Raw genomic sequence first — 17,916 nt, forward strand, 5'->3', positions numbered from 1 at the left:
GAGAAATAGTTGAAATCCATGATAAAAAAAATTTCGCAACAACGAAACATTTTCGTATCCGTGGCAAGCGCCCATAAGGTTCAATGAATTTCATACGTCTCCACAACAAATTGTAGTGTACCCCAATCCTGCATCACCGAAATTTGCTGGAACCTAACCCTGCATATTACCTACTTGCACAAGGCTAGCAGGCTCCAAAATGTGCTCAAATGTGATTGCTTTGCACTAAAATTGCATAAAATACACCACTTTACACTTGCGTGGGTGCTGCCATTTTTGTTTACAAAAACAACCAAGCGCCAGAAGCGATCGTGTGCGCTGGAAACATGTCATGGCCACCATCTTGTTTGTTGATCGCCCGTTTGAAGCGACACGCATGTTGCTACCGACATGTAATGACGGTTTTTGCACTCTTAGTGTAGTGTGTAATGTGCACCTCGGTGAGAAAAATGCAGCAAAAACAAGAAAATCCACGTCCCACGTGGAATCGCTTATGGAGCTTGAGGTGGCAGTCGCAGGATGGAGTTCCATGCATCAGGCCGTGATTGAGCGATCGTCCGGGAATACGCATCCCTTACTTCAAGAACGCCGGTTTTGGCGCCCCTCAACAGGCATTATGTGCAGATTCGGCACGGGACGTAGATTTGTGCAAAAGGGTCATAATCTTGATCGATTGCCTTCGGGTATGCAAGATATGATCACTTTTGTGCTCGGCACCGGACACATCAGCACCTACGGGTGGACAGCGTGTGCTGGACAAATGCAGCTGCATGCATGGAGCACTGTTGCTCTGTGTCTGGTGCCGAGTTACGCAAAATCTTGCAAAAGTGATTGTATCTCGGAAAGCAATTGACGAGAATACTGCTCCACGGCAGTGCTGCCACTGTTGATTGACACATGCGGCGTACTTTGTGCTGTCGGCAGTGCGGTTCTATATCCTCGAGCACAGCTTGCCAAAGTAGGCTAACGGAATTTTGACAGTAATGTTTCGTTCTGCAACACATTACTTATCTGTGCTGTCTCTCTCACTTTGCAACAACGAAATTCTCACGAAAGTGAATTTTTTCATGTTCCCCGTCGATTTCGTTATTGTGAGGTTCAACTGTATACCCCGTGCTGAGCAGCATAGTGCTCCCATGCATTCATCCTAAATGGTTATAGAATCTTCTAGAAAGCCCGCACTCTCCGACTTTGCTTGAAGCTCTTTGGACGGTACCCCAGATGTCATGACAAAAATTACTCAATACATGAGTTTCACAAATATTCCAGCCTCCCTACTTTCACTGGACTAGGCACGAACGAGAAGCAGTGGTGGAACTGGCGTCTGCTCATGAAACTAGACAAACCTTCTAGCCTCTTTAGGTTCACTTTCCACGTTATTCTTTTTTTTTTTCTTTCTCTACTCTGGATACGTATGGTGCATGGCACCGACACAAAGCAGCTGAGTGCACCAATTCGCGATGCTTTCGCAATAAGTGCACGAGCGGGACACATTGTGATGCAGTAATGGTGGCAGATACGAACTACCGTACGCAAACTTTTCGCCCTGTCTCAGCATCGTTCCTTTAAGGGGAACTTAGCAACGTAAATGTCAAGCTCAATCTGCATGAAAAATGCCATCCAGAAAGCAAAACGTCTTTTATTCGACATGCGGTCATAACATATCATATATGTTATTTTTTTCAAGGCCCTAATGCACATCTTTTGCACCACTAAAATGGCCAAAAAATACAGTAATCCCTCGTTATAACGAAATCGCCTTACTCGAAATATCCCTTTATTTGAAGTTTCTTCCTGTCCCGACCCAAATGCACACATTTTAAGCCCCGTTACTCGATGTGCACGAGAAGCTTGACCCGCTTAAAGTGGCAACCAGAGGCATCGGCAGGCGATCCTTTTGCGCATGCAGAGTCAAATTAATAGCGCCGACGAATTAGTCTCATGCAGGCACAGAACAGGCCACAGAAGTAGGAAACCCACAACCGACGACCGCCTACTAACGGGTACAAAGCGAGTGCCGAGTGCTCCCAGCTGTTTACTGTGGAGCGAACGGAAGCTGTCAACTTCCATGGTGCAGTGCGACCAAACCATTAATCTCGGTCGCAATCGCATTGCTGGTGTCCCCCACAATGGAATCCACATGAAAATAAAGTTTTCCCGACACTTTGTGATGCCAGGAAACCGTGGTCTCTTGGATGCCAAAAAGTAGCCAAAAGATTGCGGGCAGACTTGGGCCGTAGTATTCCATGGGGTGCGCCCGGTGAACAAAGTTGAATGATCTAAAGAGCGTTTCTGGCACTGAAACGTGCAAAAAAACACAAAAGAAGTGTCCCTCCAATTATAAGTGCCACGTTGGACACAAGGAGCTACATTAACAAATCACGAAGAAGACTTTGGGGAAGCCAGTCTAGAAATTTGCCCGCCACTCGCCATAGTCAGCCTGTACCACAATAAAACACTGCCCCTAGCTTCGTTGCACTTTCGACGCAAATCGACTGATAACTTGCCAAAAACATTAAAAATCCAAGTGTCGCCAGCGACCAGTGAGGCTGTCAACATGGCGGGTCAATACAAGCTGGTGTTTCCCCAGTGATATTCTCGAGCCGGTCATGCTCGATTCGTGCCATGCGAATTTAGACAAACAGAGCGCTGCTATCTTGGTCTCATTGGAGAGCACATTTCTCTGTCTTCAAATCTGCTGCTTCAGCTGTCTCTTTCGTACAAAAACAAGCGCACATAAGCACATAAAGCAAATGATTGAAGGTTGTTCCAGAGTCTCCGATCGGTCACACCCGGCATTTGTTCAACGCACACTCTGTAGGGGCGTCGTCTGCTCTAGGAACCTCGATCACAGTGATCTCGATAAGCATAGAAATGGGCGCAACATGGACATCAGAGAAGCGCTGCCAGCCCATCCATTACTCGACGTTTCAGAACCATGGCCAAGAATTCTGTGCATCGGTGCGTGGTGTAGTGACCAAGCACTTCGCACGCGGAATCCTCGGACACATGGATAAGCCTTTCAAGCGTGGGTGCTTCGGACTTCGCTGCCAAGTTTACTTCCAAACGCATTGCGCAAGCAATCTTGGGAGCCGCAGACCAAGAACATCTAGTGCGAATTCCTCAGATTTGTGGCTAAGCATCTCGCACATTGGCCCCTCGGATTTGGCTATTGAGAACATTGCGCACGGACTCCCCAGATTCGGCAATCGAGCACATTGTGTGCACACTCCTCGTATCCACAGCTAAGCAATTTGCGCATAGTGCGTGGACTCCTCATATCCATAGCTAAGCATTTTGCACATCGGCTCCTCAGATTCAGCTATTGAGCACATTGTGCCCGACTCCTCATATCCATGGCTAAGCATTTCACACATTGGCCCCTCAGATTAGGCAATCAAGCACTTTATGCGTGCACTCTTCATATCCACAGCTAAGCATTTTGAACACTGGGCCCTCGGATTCGGCAATCAAGCACATCACCCACCGAAGTTGGGCTTTGAATTTATTTATGAAATAATGAAATCAATTGACACATTTGTTCAGACAAGAGTGCACATTTCACTTTGCTCACCTAAAGAACTGTCTGTCCCTTGCACCTTGGGTGTTTGCATTGTTGGCATGTGCCGTTGACAGCTGGCCGGTGTCTGGCTCTGTCAGTGTTAACATAATTTACAGGTAGGGGGTGTAGCCAGAGGATAACGGGAGCTGGTGCACACCACCAGACAAATGCCCAGACAGATTTTAAGCAGGCTTCCTTTACTTAATTTTCCGCAGAAGTCTGTGAAAGACTGTTTTAGATTTTGCTAAACAGGGTATCAATGGCTTCTGCATCATTCAAAGAGTTCAGCAAGACCAACCTTAATGCTCTGTCTTCACAGCAAGAGTTGCGAGCCTTCAAAGCCGTCACTCGGAAGAGTGTTTTCCTTCCATTTTTTTACCCCCACCATAAACAACCACCTCTATCCCACATCTTTGTGCATGCACCTTTCCTTGGTCAGTCATCCAAGCAAGTCTGCGCCTTCATGGTTGCCCAGTGGCAGGGAGGGAGCACGTACCTGAGTGGTGGTGTGGCACTGCCTCCTGCGCCAAAGGACGTTCCTGGCGCCCCATCATCGTCATCACTCGCGTCCTCCGACGGGGGCTGGCGTGGGCGCCCTAGCCGGGGGGTGTCTTGGGCTTCAACCCACGACCCCCCTTCCTGGGCGCTCAGCTTCAGCACCAGCCGACCCCCTGCGTAGCAAGAAGTATGCAAGGAGCAAATGAGGCCAGACGAACAAGCAACCTGCCAACAGTTTCCTACAAGAATCACCAGAGGGAACTTTGGCACTGTGGTCATTCAACTATCACAGGGAATGCAGACCCGCCAACTTTAAGGTTTGGAAAATACTGCTGATGAAGCCTAAAATTACTAAATTTACGTTAGATGATGATGAATAAACTTTTTCTGAGCAGAGGGTTGTCGTCCTTGGCTTCGAGCCGTCCTCTTTGCCTAGTCCACCAGCTTGCACCAGTCATCCGAGTAGGTGCCGGTAAGCTGGCTACAAATGCTAAAGATTGCTTTGGCACTCGAGATGTGGACTGTTTATTCAAATAATTCACAGCTAATTTGTTATGTAGGGACACTGTAAACAGGCAGACTCCTCTATATTCACAGCTAGAATGATATGCATCACAGATGGAAATACAGAACCTCAATCATACGTTTTGGGAAAAACCGTGAGAAAGAAAAGTACTAAATGGGAAAATGTATGATCCGAACTACCGTATTTACTCACATAATTAACACATTCGCGTATTGAACACACCACCATATTAGGTGGGAAAAATCTGAGTATTTTTTTCCTTGTGTAGAGAACGCACCCGTAATTTTGCTACTGTTCAATCCCACGATCGAACAGTCATACTGTAGTTTTTCAGAGAGACTACAATCTTTGACTCTCGCACATGTGTTTAAAGCAAGCAGACTCAATGCTTAACACATCTATCCTGCCAGTGCCACCGTAAAGGCACCTCCCACATTTGAGAGAGAAAAAAATACAACTAGCTCTCTGCAACATATGCAGTTTACGTAATTTACACTGACATAATAGGAGGGCACGCACATGGGATGCACGGCCTGGCGCGGCACACAGAAAAGTCTAAATGAAGAAGGGGTGTCCGGCACTTGATCAGCACAGTGGCCATAGTCGGGCATAGATGGCTGGAAGCGGCTGCGAGGACGAGCTGGTGTGTGATCGGAGATCACTGTACGAAGCGCGTGTTCAGTTTTACCGCGCGCGATTGGTCTAGGCCGCACCGACTTCGCATGGCTGACGTGTTGGTTCTTTATCCTACGGTGGAACCACGATGTAAAGTTACGGCTTGCAAATCGTATACATGTATTTATGCAGGTTCCAAATAATTACCGCCTTACTTTTCAATTTCTTGCTGTTTCGAAAATGTCTCCATGAAATTTACCCCACATAATGAATGCACTCATCAACTTTGGTATATTGAGGAAAAAGGTGCATCCATTACGCAAATATACATGGTAACTAAAAAAATTTGACAGACTCAACTATTGCTGACATCTACGTAATGCGAAGTGTCGCACAGATCATTGCGGCACCAGACGCCAATGCATGTCGAGCTGGTAGTGCTCCGGTGGCCCGAGACGCGTTTTGCTGTTTTCCTATTGCGTGGCATTTTAAAGCAGTGACTGGAAACCGAAACTAAATCAAGCTAGTGGGCAATGCAGGATGCCACAAAAGCGAAACGTGACGCCCACATCACGCCACCTACAGTGGGGAATAGCAGCACGTTTAGATTATTGCCCCACTAAAAGCGTGCAGAACTCTACCAATGGCACTACGCACCATGCGCTGTAAAACAGATAGGTGAATATGCTTATCGCAATAGGTTTAGTGGCACTAACTGCAAATGCGGCATGCAACGACCCGGGCAGAGATTTGCTAGTACAGGAATAAGAAACTGTGCATGCCATTGTTTTCACGTGAGGCGGGCGTTTATATACTGACTCGTGTACATGTTTATCTTTATCGGGTAACCCCGTTTCACTGCCTAACAAATGTTATCGCACAGCGCAGGGGGTGCCTGCATGTATCAGCAGTTTCTCAAAAGTCATCGATGGTTGTATCTGGTGTCTGTGGTCAGCGAACCTTGTGTCATCTGATTTCATGCATGCGCGACACGAATCGTGTAGAACTTTCTGGAAGACACGCAGGCACCAGCCATGACTCTGGAATATTCGATCACTGATGTATAAAAGCTGACGCGCTTGACCCGCTGATGAGATTTTCGGCAATTGCCGACTGTGTTCGCCACTATCATTGTGCCTGTCTTTAAGGGCACAGGTTCGCCCAATAAAACGCTAGTTTCACCATTCAGTTTTGCTGCTTTCTTCACTGTCGCTACCACGTGACAATACTGTTCTCGATTGCGTGTGCCTCGCGTACTTCCTTGTTCACAAGGGATCTAGCTGTCGGAAAACGTATGCAATTGCAATCTGCAGCAGCGAATGGCAGCGCATTTCAGTTATCGCCCATTAAAAGCATGCGCTATGCTTATGACGGCACCATGCGCTGTGAAACGGATAGGCGAAGATGCTTATCGTAATAGGATTGGCAGTGATAGCTGCGAATGCCATGTGCAACGACCCCGGAGAAGGTTTGCTGGTACTGAAATAAGAAACTGAGGGCGTGCCAGTGTTTTCATGTGAGACGGGCGGGCAAGTATTGCGGTGAAGCCGCGGCGGCGGGTAGCTATATACTGTTCTCGATTGCGCATGCCTCTCGCACTTTCTTGTTTACATGGCATCTAGTGGCCGGAAAACGTATCGTACATTTGCAGTTTGGCGACCTACTGAATGATGGTGCCAAAAAATCATGTTTTCCAGGAATGTATGAACCAGCAAAGAATGAATGGAACTCTCTCTATTTTGTCATTTTTGGTGTTTTCGATCGCGAATGTTGGCGCCAGGAAAACATACATAACGGGAACGTATTAATGAGGTACTACTGTATTTGCAAATTTGATAAATATTGCTGAAACAGCAGCCAAAAATATAAACGGGTCGGTTCAATGGAGTGGATGGTGCTGCTGTGGGTACCCATCCGAATGATAGAGCAGGTCCGAAAAATGCAGCTCTGAAAATTGAGTACGTACATTTTTTAAAATAGCGGCTGCCCTAAGCTGCATGCAAATAAAGAATCATAAAATCGATTAGCATCTTTATAACAATCATAAACAAGCTCTAAAATATAGATATTTTTTATGTACAAGTTGCCAGTTATGGGAATGATAGGTAGGACATAGATTTGACCAATCTTGTGATTGTGGCTTCAGATGTTTCAGGTGCATTATTTTACTTGTATTTACTTTGTTTCTTGATATTCTTGCGTCACCTGAACAGGCACTCCAGCAATAACAATTATGTTTTACCTTTCTAAATTTCCAAGCAATCATAGTTTTACAAGTGCACAAAGGCAATAAGTTTCTGCACACATACAAAATCATTGTGAATTGTTGCATTTATAACAAAATGTTTTGTTTCACATGATCAATCTGCAATCGCAAAGCTGTTCAAAGGACAAAGTCAAATCCTTGCACTACCTGTCATTCCCATGCTTGCTGCACTGCTGCCATGCTTGCAGCTGCCATAACAAAGCTCGCATAGTTGCTAGCACCAGAGTTTCCTAAAAATCTTTTTAAAGAAACCATGATTGGCGGGATGCCCACTGATCCAGTGAGGCGCCACACTGAGCCCACAAAGTGGCAGATCAATGTTGTGAACCAGGAGAAGGAAGGTAGAGGGGCCCGATTTTTGTTAATCATGACCATATAAAGTCAGAAGGCAATGAAGCCAAGGAAAGTATAGGGTTAGCTGTGGTTGAAATTGAAATGTAGAAAATAATGAAGGGAAAGAGGAAATGAAAGTGGACGAAAAGATAACTTGTTGCCAGTGGGGAACAAACCAATAAGCTTCGTTTATTGCGAAGGTTGCAATGTGCAGACAATGTCAGAAACATGGTGAAAGCTGACGAGGATCAAGATTCTACCGCGGTTTGATGGCATCAAATCTGTAGCTATATTGCGATGGACGGGTAATCTCTTGGCGACAAGCTCACTGGCAGAAAAAAAATTTGGATGTGCATACAGTAGTGCAAAGCATGTCTACTTCAATGAGGACGCAGGTCTCGCAGTACGACCAAACGGGTCGCACAGCGAAGGCAGTCGTCAGGTAATCGATGCTGTGAGCTCTAATCATGGAGCTAGAAACATTTAGGAGTGGAAACTCCACTGTTTGCGGCGACCAGAAAAGGTCACAAGCCCGCAGAACCATTATCGTGCTGGCGGCCTGGAAAGAAACTACCGCCATTTCGGTTGCCAGGGCAACTGGTCAAGCGAGTTGCTCTCGTTCGGCCGCGCACGCCTGGCACGGAAGAAGTGGCTGGAGAACGCACCGGAGCCGCCTGCGCGCGCGCTGCATTTTTTGTTTTTCGCTGCGGCTTCTACGACACGCTGCATGGCGCCGCCACTGCATACGGTCCCGTCGGCGCATGCAACAATTGTGACCTTATCTGATCACCCGTGCTCGCTCGCGCTGACGGGAGTTTCACCTCCTAAATGTCTTACTCCGTGGCTCTAATCAGTCACGAGATGACGATTTATTTTGTGCAGCACAGAAGCAAGGGTTGCGAATTTATTCAATAAATAAAGCCAGATTGGCTTAGCAAGCATTCAGTTATCATTTTCTTGATGTCTTTCATAATTCAACATTCAGTTAACTCAGCCGTTTTTTCCAGCCTTGTGGAATTAAGATTAACAAGTTTTAGTGTATCAAAGACCTCAAAGACCACTTGCAGCGAGTGACTTCACGTGCCAAAAATAACTAAGGTTTTGTGGCTTCGCAAGGCCTTGTAGTAGCATATTGGTCAATTCCTTCTTTTCCAGATCTCGGGAAACTACCGTATTTACTTGCATAATGATCACACTTTTTTATCAGAAAAATTGACGCAAAATCAGGGGTGCGATCATTACACTGGTTAAATTTTCCGCGAAAAGAATTTTTTTTTTTTTCGGCTCGCGTTTGCTGTGGGACACCAAAACAAAATGGTGGCCGGCGGAGCAAGCCGAACGTACCGAACGCGATTTTTTTTCTTCTCGTGAGTACATTGCCTGCATTGAAACAGTTTCTCCCGTATCAGTAACGAATAATATCATTAATATGGGCAAGTTTGCGGCAATAACGTAGTCATGTCCACTTTGAGAGGACAGAAACAGATGGGCGCGCTTAGCTGCCAGTGACATAGAAACACATGGCCGGCATGCTGCGAAAACTGCGGCATCTGTCTTCACTACTATCCTAATACGGCTTGTTTCCGCTAAGGGTGGGTGAATATCTTAGCTGTGTTACAAGCGTCAGCGTATGAATAGGGTACACTTTTAACATATCAGTGCAAACGTGGCTACTATCGTTGCCACTCGCGATTTGTTGCGTGCCTACGAGTGCAGATGAGAAGAATCGAAAGGCGCCTTTTTTGTTGTTGATCACAACCATTATAAAGCCTACACATAATAAAGGCAAGTTTGGTTGCAGCATTTTTTTAGTCATGGAAGTGCGGAAAGTGATGAAAGCTATAAAATGAGGCATCTACTTAAGAATGTTTGGTGCGTGCAGACTGCTTGGTTTGTCTTGAAGAGTCGTTCGCGTAGCATTCGACAGATGGTAAGCGCGATCAATATTAGCTCGACTTGGCACACGACATATCGCTGCGGCAAGTTCGGGGTGCGATCATTACACGGGAAATTTAAAAAATCAAATTTTGACGACAAAATTCAGGGTTGCGATCATTACGCGAGTGTGATCATTATGCGTGTAAATACGGTCTCTGAGACATGCGAAAGTTTCAAGTAAGTTTCAGACTGGCACATTTTATATTATCGGTATATCGAACTATTTTGCGATCCCCTTTGAGTTTGATATATGTGAGATTGTCTGTTCAACATGTTCATGCTGAGCTACTATGGCCTCCTGTGTGCAAATCTGTAAGGTACGGCAACTAGTGCGCATGAGCACTAACAATGCACACTCACTCACCAAGGAAAAACTTGAGTGAACCAACGGGTGCTACCGAGGCAGCGTCTTCAGGTGCTTTCAGCGGCTTGGCGCGCATGGGCTTCACCTCGGGACCTGATGGGGGCGCGCGGATTTCTTCGCTGCCACATTCGCCCACAGGTGAGGCTGAGGGGGCCTCCTCAGCTGCTGGGAGCTCCTCCTCGTCCTCGGGCTCGTCTGGCGGCTCAGGCTTCACCTCAGGCTCCTTCTGCACAGTGCAGACAGACCTCCCGCCCTCAGCGAGTTGGCTTCTGTAGAAGCTGCCCGCACTGGACCTGTCCCCAAACTGCACAAACGACGACTGAATCATAATCTGGTACTACGTGTTTAACCAACACAGTAGACATCGCACAAGTAATCCCATCACCGTGGTCCCATCGGCTAATTTCTGCAGTAAGTTTTCCTGGCAAAGCTGCAACTGGGGCCAGTTGGTTACACAATGTGTTCTAGGCTAATTCGCCGTTTTGTACAAATTACGAACGACTTTAGCACGAGACGAGAGATATACTACACAGAGTGAAAAGAAATGTCCCTTCCTGTTCTGAAGTAATTTTTGGTTTTGTGCAAAATGGCGTGTTTACAGTATACAAATAAATTCTTCCTGGGGACATATTCTGCAACAATCCCTTTTGGCGAGAGTATTGCCTTGGCCGTCATGCACGCGCTGATTGGCTGGTTGAGCACTACTTCACAGAAAAGCGATAGTATCGCTGAAGTGATCGTATTTTGCGACAATCACTTTAGGCGGCAGTACTGCCTCAGCCGACAGGCGCACGCTGATTGGCTGGTTGAGAAAAACCTGATTGGCTGATTGAGCACTACGTCACACGAAGGCAATAGTATCGCCAAAGTGATCCTCACAGAATATGTCCCCTGCATACAACTTAGGATAGAATGCCTTTCTGAGCCGCATAACATTCATAAACGATTCCGCACGTTTTGAACCTGCTGTAAAGGACGAAGAATCTGTAAAAATCTTCACTGCCTTTGTCCTTCGTATGCTCACCGTTCATGCAAGGTCCCTTTCATGGGACCTTGGCCATTTGATGGTTGGGCTCACATAATGAGAACCACATAAATATCTCCTCAATACATGCATCTTCTCAAAACAGTAGCTGCACAGATGTGCAACTACAACTGAAACTCGTAACAACAAAATCGGTGGGGAAGGCAAAATAATTTGCTTTCGCGAGAATTTTGTTGTGAAACGAGACAGCACAGATAGGTAATGAGTCGCAGAATGAAACTTTACTGTCAAAATTCCATTAGCCTACTTTGGCAAGCTTTGCTCGAGGATATAGAACCGCATTATCAACAGTACAAAGTGTGCCGCATCAGTCGATCAGCAGTGGTAGCACCGCCATGGAGCAGTATTCTTGGTCAACTGCTTTCCGTGCTACAATTGCTTTTGTGAGATTTTGCGTAACTCGGCACCAGATGCAGAGCAACAGCGCTCCATGCACGCACACGCATTTCCCCAGTGCACGCCGCCGCCCGTAGGCGCCGATGCATCAGGTGCAGAGCACAAAAGTGATCGTACCTCGTACACCCGAAGGCAATCGATCAAGATTATGGCCCCTTCGGGCAGGTCTACATCTGGTGCCGGTCGGGCGGCACCAAAAAAAAAGCATTCTTGAAGCAAGGGATGGGCATTCTCGGACTATCGCTCAATTGTGACCCCATTCGTGGCACTCCATGCTGCGAGTGTCATCTCAAGTGCCATTAACAATTCCACATCGGTGTGATGTGGATTTCCTTGTTTTTACTGCATTTTGCACGCCGAGACGCACACGAAGCACTACACTAGGTGTGTGAAAACCATTGTCACATGTCGGTAGCAACATGCGTGCTGCTTCGTACAGGCGATCATCAAACAAGATGGCGGCCATGACATGTTTTCGGAGCCCACGATTGCTCTCGGCACTTGGTTATTTTTTGTAAACAGAAATGGCAGCGCCCACGCAAGTGTAACGTGGTGGTGTTCTACACAATTTCAGTGCAGAGCAATTGCATTTGAGCACCTTTTGGAGCCTGCTAGCCTTGCCCAAGTAGGTAATGTGAGGGGTTCTCGCAAATTTCGTTGATGTGGGATTGTAGTACAGTGACATTTCAGAGGTACACATTGCAATGAATCCTATGGGAGTTTGCCAGGGATATGAAAATATTTCGCTGACGCAGGAATTTCATTGACGCGGAGTTTTGTTATCGCGGGCTTCAACTGTACTGAAACGTTGCCTGCACTGTGATTACTACATTGTCATGATGCCCCATGGGAAAGCTCACTTATGGATCTAAGAAAGGAGTCTTCACTAGGGGTGTGCGAATACCAAAAAGTAGATTTCAAATCGAGTATCAAACTGAATCAAGAAAAACAAGTCGAATATCAAATAGAATATTTATACATCAGAACACGTTCCACAACATTTAACCATTTGAGGCTCGATTTTTTTCGCCATATGCGACTGCCCAGGGTCGATATTTTTAATTGCAGATTCCAATTCTTGTTGGGGACTCATTTCGAAAAAAATTTACCGCAATTTTTCTAGGGTGACCATAAAGTGAGAAAAAAATATTTTGCGTTGGTATATATGTGCTCTTCATTCATGAATAACAACAATAAAAAGGAAAAAAAACTTATAAGAATTAAAAATTAGATGCATTTTTATACACATAGTTCAAGGCCTTGAATATGCACACACGATAATATTTCGCAAGACTCAAATATTCCTGCTCTTACACCAACGTGTACATCCATAGCGTAATCGAACTGCATAGGTGCACACACTCAAGAAAACTATGCGGTTGTGTGCCCGTCAAAAAAGCACAACATGTGACAAACTTCCACTAATCTTTATCTTATCGCCAACCAGAGGCAATTAGTTTTCGCGAGTGTAAAAAAAAAAGGCAACGGAAACGCACGCACGGCAGCATCCTTCCTATGCGCACCCCTGTGAGCATTAAACAAGCGAGAAAGAGGCGGTCGCCCTTTGAGCGATTAGCAACAAGATAGTCATCCGTTCTGCAAGTGCAAGAAGCCGAAACCACCCGCTTAACAAACCCGAACCGCTGCCCGCCTGCCCGCATGCCAATACGCCAGCGGTAGTATATAGACGCGCGGGAGCAAACTTGCTCTAAAACAAACCATGCAACGAAAACCGAGAAAGGGAGGCGCGAGAAAGAAATTCCCTGTATTCCCACATAGTGGCAGCACATGACAGAAAAGAAAAAGTTAGGAAATTGGCGCGTTTTTTAAACGTACAGACGGTGCAGTAAATATACGGCATCAACCATTTTATTGCTTGTTCGCGGCGCCGTATATTTAGGTCATTGGCCCTCAAAGGGTTAACGCTTACAAATTTTGGGGAAGAAAATGTGGTGCTGCACATGCTTGGGAGTCCTCTAGCACTGCATAACATGGATGTATGCAGCTATCAGTAACAGTATGTCAGCACCGATTACAGCTCCATTCTAGTATATGAAGGTCTGGAAAATATACTTTTTTAGTAATAAAATTCGCCGCTGGCCAGTGTGGTAATAGGCCGCTACCCGTTCCGAAATGCTTGACGTTAATAAGTTCATACGGGTGACTCATCAATAATCAGTCCCAATATCACGTGCGCAGGTAAGATTAATGGCGATTGGCGTATATTGAAGCGGCATTAAGTTCGTTGCCGTGCAATTAACATGCTCTGCGTGCCTATTGGGGGCTTATTTATTAAGCCCGATCTTCTCACATGCTTCCACATTTTACTAAATACAGTCAACGACTGAATTTTCGGACGCCCTAATTTTCGGACATGCCTGATAATTCAGACATCTTCGCGGCACCGCCACGAGCCCCATAGAATCAATGTATAAGGACATCTGAAGTTTCGGACGCTCGAATCCCCCGCCGTCCAATTTTCTGGACTTTTTGACGCGACGGAAGGTCCTTTGGCTCCGGAGGTTGTTGATCATGATGTGATCAATGACCTCCGCTCTGCTGGGGTTTCCATTCCCACGGAAATAACTTTTGAACAGTTTGTTGACGCTGACAACGAGCTCGACTTCTGTGAACTGACTGACAAGGAAATAGTCCGTCAGGTTGTGGAGGTTCAGAAGACTGCGATGTTGAAAGTGAGGAGCCAATGCCTGCGCCACCTACAAGCGCCGAGTTGACGCGGGCACTGTTGACTCTTTCATCAGTGTACAGTGCTGACATGACCCTTGCTCAGATTGAAGCGAATATGATTGCATGCAACCGGAGCGCCGTCAAAACAACCATCAACAAGTTCTTCAAGCCACTGCAGCAATAACACCGGCTGCCTGACGATGCACATGTACATAATAAACCGGCAGTCGGCTGCATACAGAGTTTTTGAACACCTCTTTTTATAGACACTTTTCCGATGCTTTGGCAGGGTTTCGGAAGCCTGGTACTTCGCCCTTTACCTCTAGATCCGAGAAAAAAAGAAAAAAGGTGAGTTTTTTGCATGCATTCATTTTTTCGGACTGCCTGAATTTTCGGACGTTTTTACGTTCCCTAGAGGGTCCGAAAAATCGGTCGTTGACTGTATCCACTGCTTTTTTTGCCGTTACCTTTATTCAAGTCACATTATCGTTTTGATCGGTCCTGTTGACTTGTACTAGCCTTGTACCAACAGACGTGGAACTAGCCAATGCGGCGCGAGTTGCAGCGTTCGAGTGCTGTGTGTGCGATCCCCACATCAGGCAGAAATCGGGGAGTGCTTGCAGTGACCAAGACTGCTATTGCATCAGCTGAGGCGACTCGTCTGCAGCACACTCGGTGCTCTGTGGCACCGGCAACATATGTGGCACTGCAGTGATATATTAAATATTCGAAATATCTAATAGTAGATATTCGATTCACAAATCGAATTATTCGAACATTCGCTATTTAATGTGATTTGGCGATAGTCAAGTATTTGCATACGCTCGGTCTCCCACATAATGTTGCCTTTGCTTTTTGCTGTTCTGAACGATTCTGCTGCAAGAGAACCGTGGTTTGGCTGAGTTATTAGTTTGAGTGAATGCGTGAAACAGATGCATGAGGCAAGCCACAGGGTAGTAACAAATGTCAAGTGCATGTGGAACAGCTTGTGATGAACCACTGGTGAATTTGTCTAGCAACTGGGGCTGTACCTTAACACAGTTGGCAGTGGAACAATGGCCTCCGCTGCAGCCAGCGGCGCCCTCTTCTTCCTCTCCATCCTCCTGTGGCTCCTGCTTGGGGTGGCGCCCCTGGTAGTAGAACTCAATCAGGCTCTTCACCGGTTTCCAGGGCAGCTATGGACATAAAGGCATCACTCTCAGCTGTTAAGAGGATGCAGACAGGCATCACAGTCGACTCGCGCTAATTCCTGCGCACAGCATATGCCAACTGAATATATTAAATGACACAGGAAGGCTTTTCATTTTAGAAACGACAAAGAGGCATACACACCCAAGCAGCTATTGTGGAAAGTTTGCAGGCACTTAGTGTTAGTGAGACATTCTGCACTGGCTGTCTGCAAATGTGCTCTGCATATAACACCCCAGCTTATTCAAAACAGCAGGCAATAAATGCAGGAAAACTCCTGTCCCAAATGAACGGGCGAGCACTTGTGCACACACTCACAAAGTCCTTCTTGATGGCACCGAAGTTCTTGCCACATTCGTCGAGGGCACGCGCGAACAGGCCCGCTTCAGCAGATGTCCATGTTGGTGGTGGGGGCTGGGCCACACGGCAGCCTGCATCCTGCTGGCAGCCGTGGTGCGAGGCCACAAAGTCCGAGAGTCCACGCAGTGCCGTTTGCAGGCACTCTGGCCCTCCACCGCCCTCGGGACCCCACTTGTTCATGGCGCGGGCAAACAGGCTTACCGCCTTGGCCATCGACAGGTACTCTTCAATGCTCTGCTCCGACAGGCTCTCAGGCCGCCACCGGAGCGTCTCCAAGTCTTCCAGACGACGCCCATCACTCTCCCCTAAAAACAAAGCACAACTTATAGTAACAAAATTTGTTGCTGGGCTAGTTGGTTCATGCTTAACAACTGAATACTGGTAAGCGCAGTTCCAAGATGGGACAAAAGGAAGACACAGAAGCACAGTACAAGCACTTGTACTGTGTCTTTCTTTTGTCCCATCTTGGAACTGCGCTCACCAGTATTCAGTTGTTAGACACAACTTACAACTTGCTCAGTAAAAGCTGTTGAACTACTATACTCCATTTCAAATATAGCAGGCAATGAAAAAAAATTAAATTAAATTATGGGGTTTTACGTGCCAAAACCACTTTCTGATTATGAGGCACGCCGTAGTGGGGGACTCCGGAAATTTCGACCACCTGGGGTTCTTTAACGTGCACCTAAATCTAAGTACATGGGTGTTTTCGCATTTCGCCCCCATCGAAATGCGGCCGCCGTGGCCGGGAGGCAATGAAACAAAAGCTTGAGAAGATCCTCTAACTGCTTGCATTCACAACCAAAAAAACAGACCCATCACATATAAAAAAAAGCTGTATGCTTTGTCATGTAAATCTATGTAATATTAGATCTCACAATTTTACACAACAAAATATGAAATATTCTTTACATGGATAGCATCACAGATCTGAACCTACTCGCCACCGAATGAGCAGAGTGACACGTTTCTGTAACTAGTGGCCACAGTGCAGCACTTGTGCTTGTGACCAGAAAATAGTATTTCACATACTGGAAACACAAAGTAATATGTGATTTGACATAGGCTGATGTCCACAACTTGAAGCCGTAATGGGTGGTGTCCAAAATATAGTGCCTATGTCTTTCTGGTTCTGCAAATTATTCCGGCGCATGCAGTTAGCAAAAACATGGCCTTCGTGATCTGTTCTTGTAGCCCAATAAGTGTCATCACTTGGGCATTGATTTGGATACAACCTATATATAGCATTGCCAAACACGCAGAGTGAGACAATAATTTATTGAGCGTATTGCTGCTTGATATATCACATGATCTTTAGTAGCACAAGAAATTCAGCAGAAGTAAGAATAACAAGCAGCAGAAAGAGCAGGGAGTAGAACAGGCACTGAGAGAGTTCTATGATGGCACTACATGCATGGCTTCCAGTGTTGCCTACTACATATGAAACGGTGTTTACAATTATACTTTAATTAAAAGCTGTACACAAGCATTTTTGGATTCTGGTCCAATTGAAATGATGCTGGGAATAGCCAAAGCCACTGGGTCACCACTGGTGGGTTGAATGGCAGGTGGAAGTCCAAACCGTAAGCCTGCACTGCCTCTAGGCCACAGCACATGATGACCATTTTTGGCAGTATGTATTGTGCAAGCGGCCATCACTAGCTAGTGTTCTTGATCTGCCCACTTCCTGCCCAACTTGGCAACCATCTGGCAGGGACTGTCAAAGCTAAACAGCACCATTTAGCCTAATCATGCTGCTATATCCCCTTGAGGTGCTGTGTGCACAATTGTGTACGTCAAGACAGCACATTAAAAGCAACGCTGAAGGAAATAATGATGTTTAACACTTTCCGTGCCACAGAAAATGGCAAAAACTGCAAGAAATTCCAAGGCGATCATCGCGAATGCTTGCATCACATAGCGACGGCAGCAATGACACAGTAGGGCAGGCTGCCGCACTATTGTCCTCACAGGAGGCCCAGCATATGATTCAGTCCCTCCAGTGCTTCGTTTTCACAATGAAGCTTTTGCTGCACTACGTGGAGCACCTAGATGCCTTGGAGAAGGATGTTGGCAAGCTTCGCGTAAAGCATGCAAGGCTAACGGACATCAGGTTTTCTCGTGCAGGCCAGTGTGA

General features: G+C 46.3%; 1 protein-coding gene across 5 annotated transcripts in view; it reads right to left on the minus strand.

Annotated features, from left to right (window-relative positions):
• Positions 1 to 17,916, minus strand: part of LOC139050945 (arginine-glutamic acid dipeptide repeats protein-like) — a 75,417-nt gene that overhangs the window by 21,029 nt on the left and 36,472 nt on the right. For 4 of the 5 annotated variants that reach the window (XM_070527826.1, XM_070527825.1, XM_070527822.1 and 1 more), the window contains exons 3-6: positions 15,738 to 16,084; positions 15,263 to 15,406; positions 10,103 to 10,406; positions 4,059 to 4,233 (exon numbers count right to left, since the gene is read on the minus strand). In XM_070527826.1, the coding sequence (XP_070383927.1) occupies positions 4,059 to 4,233; positions 10,103 to 10,406; positions 15,263 to 15,406; positions 15,738 to 15,992 (878 nt within the window). In that variant the 5' untranslated portion in view covers positions 15,993 to 16,084. The remainder of the gene's footprint in view (positions 1 to 4,058; positions 4,234 to 10,102; positions 10,407 to 15,262; positions 15,407 to 15,737; positions 16,085 to 17,916) is intronic. The other variant, XM_070527824.1, reaches the window with a different exon arrangement.

This window comes from Dermacentor albipictus, chromosome 10, assembly GCF_038994185.2.
Source record: "Dermacentor albipictus isolate Rhodes 1998 colony chromosome 10, USDA_Dalb.pri_finalv2, whole genome shotgun sequence".
In the NCBI taxonomy this organism is placed as follows: Eukaryota; Metazoa; Arthropoda; class Arachnida; order Ixodida; family Ixodidae; genus Dermacentor; species Dermacentor albipictus.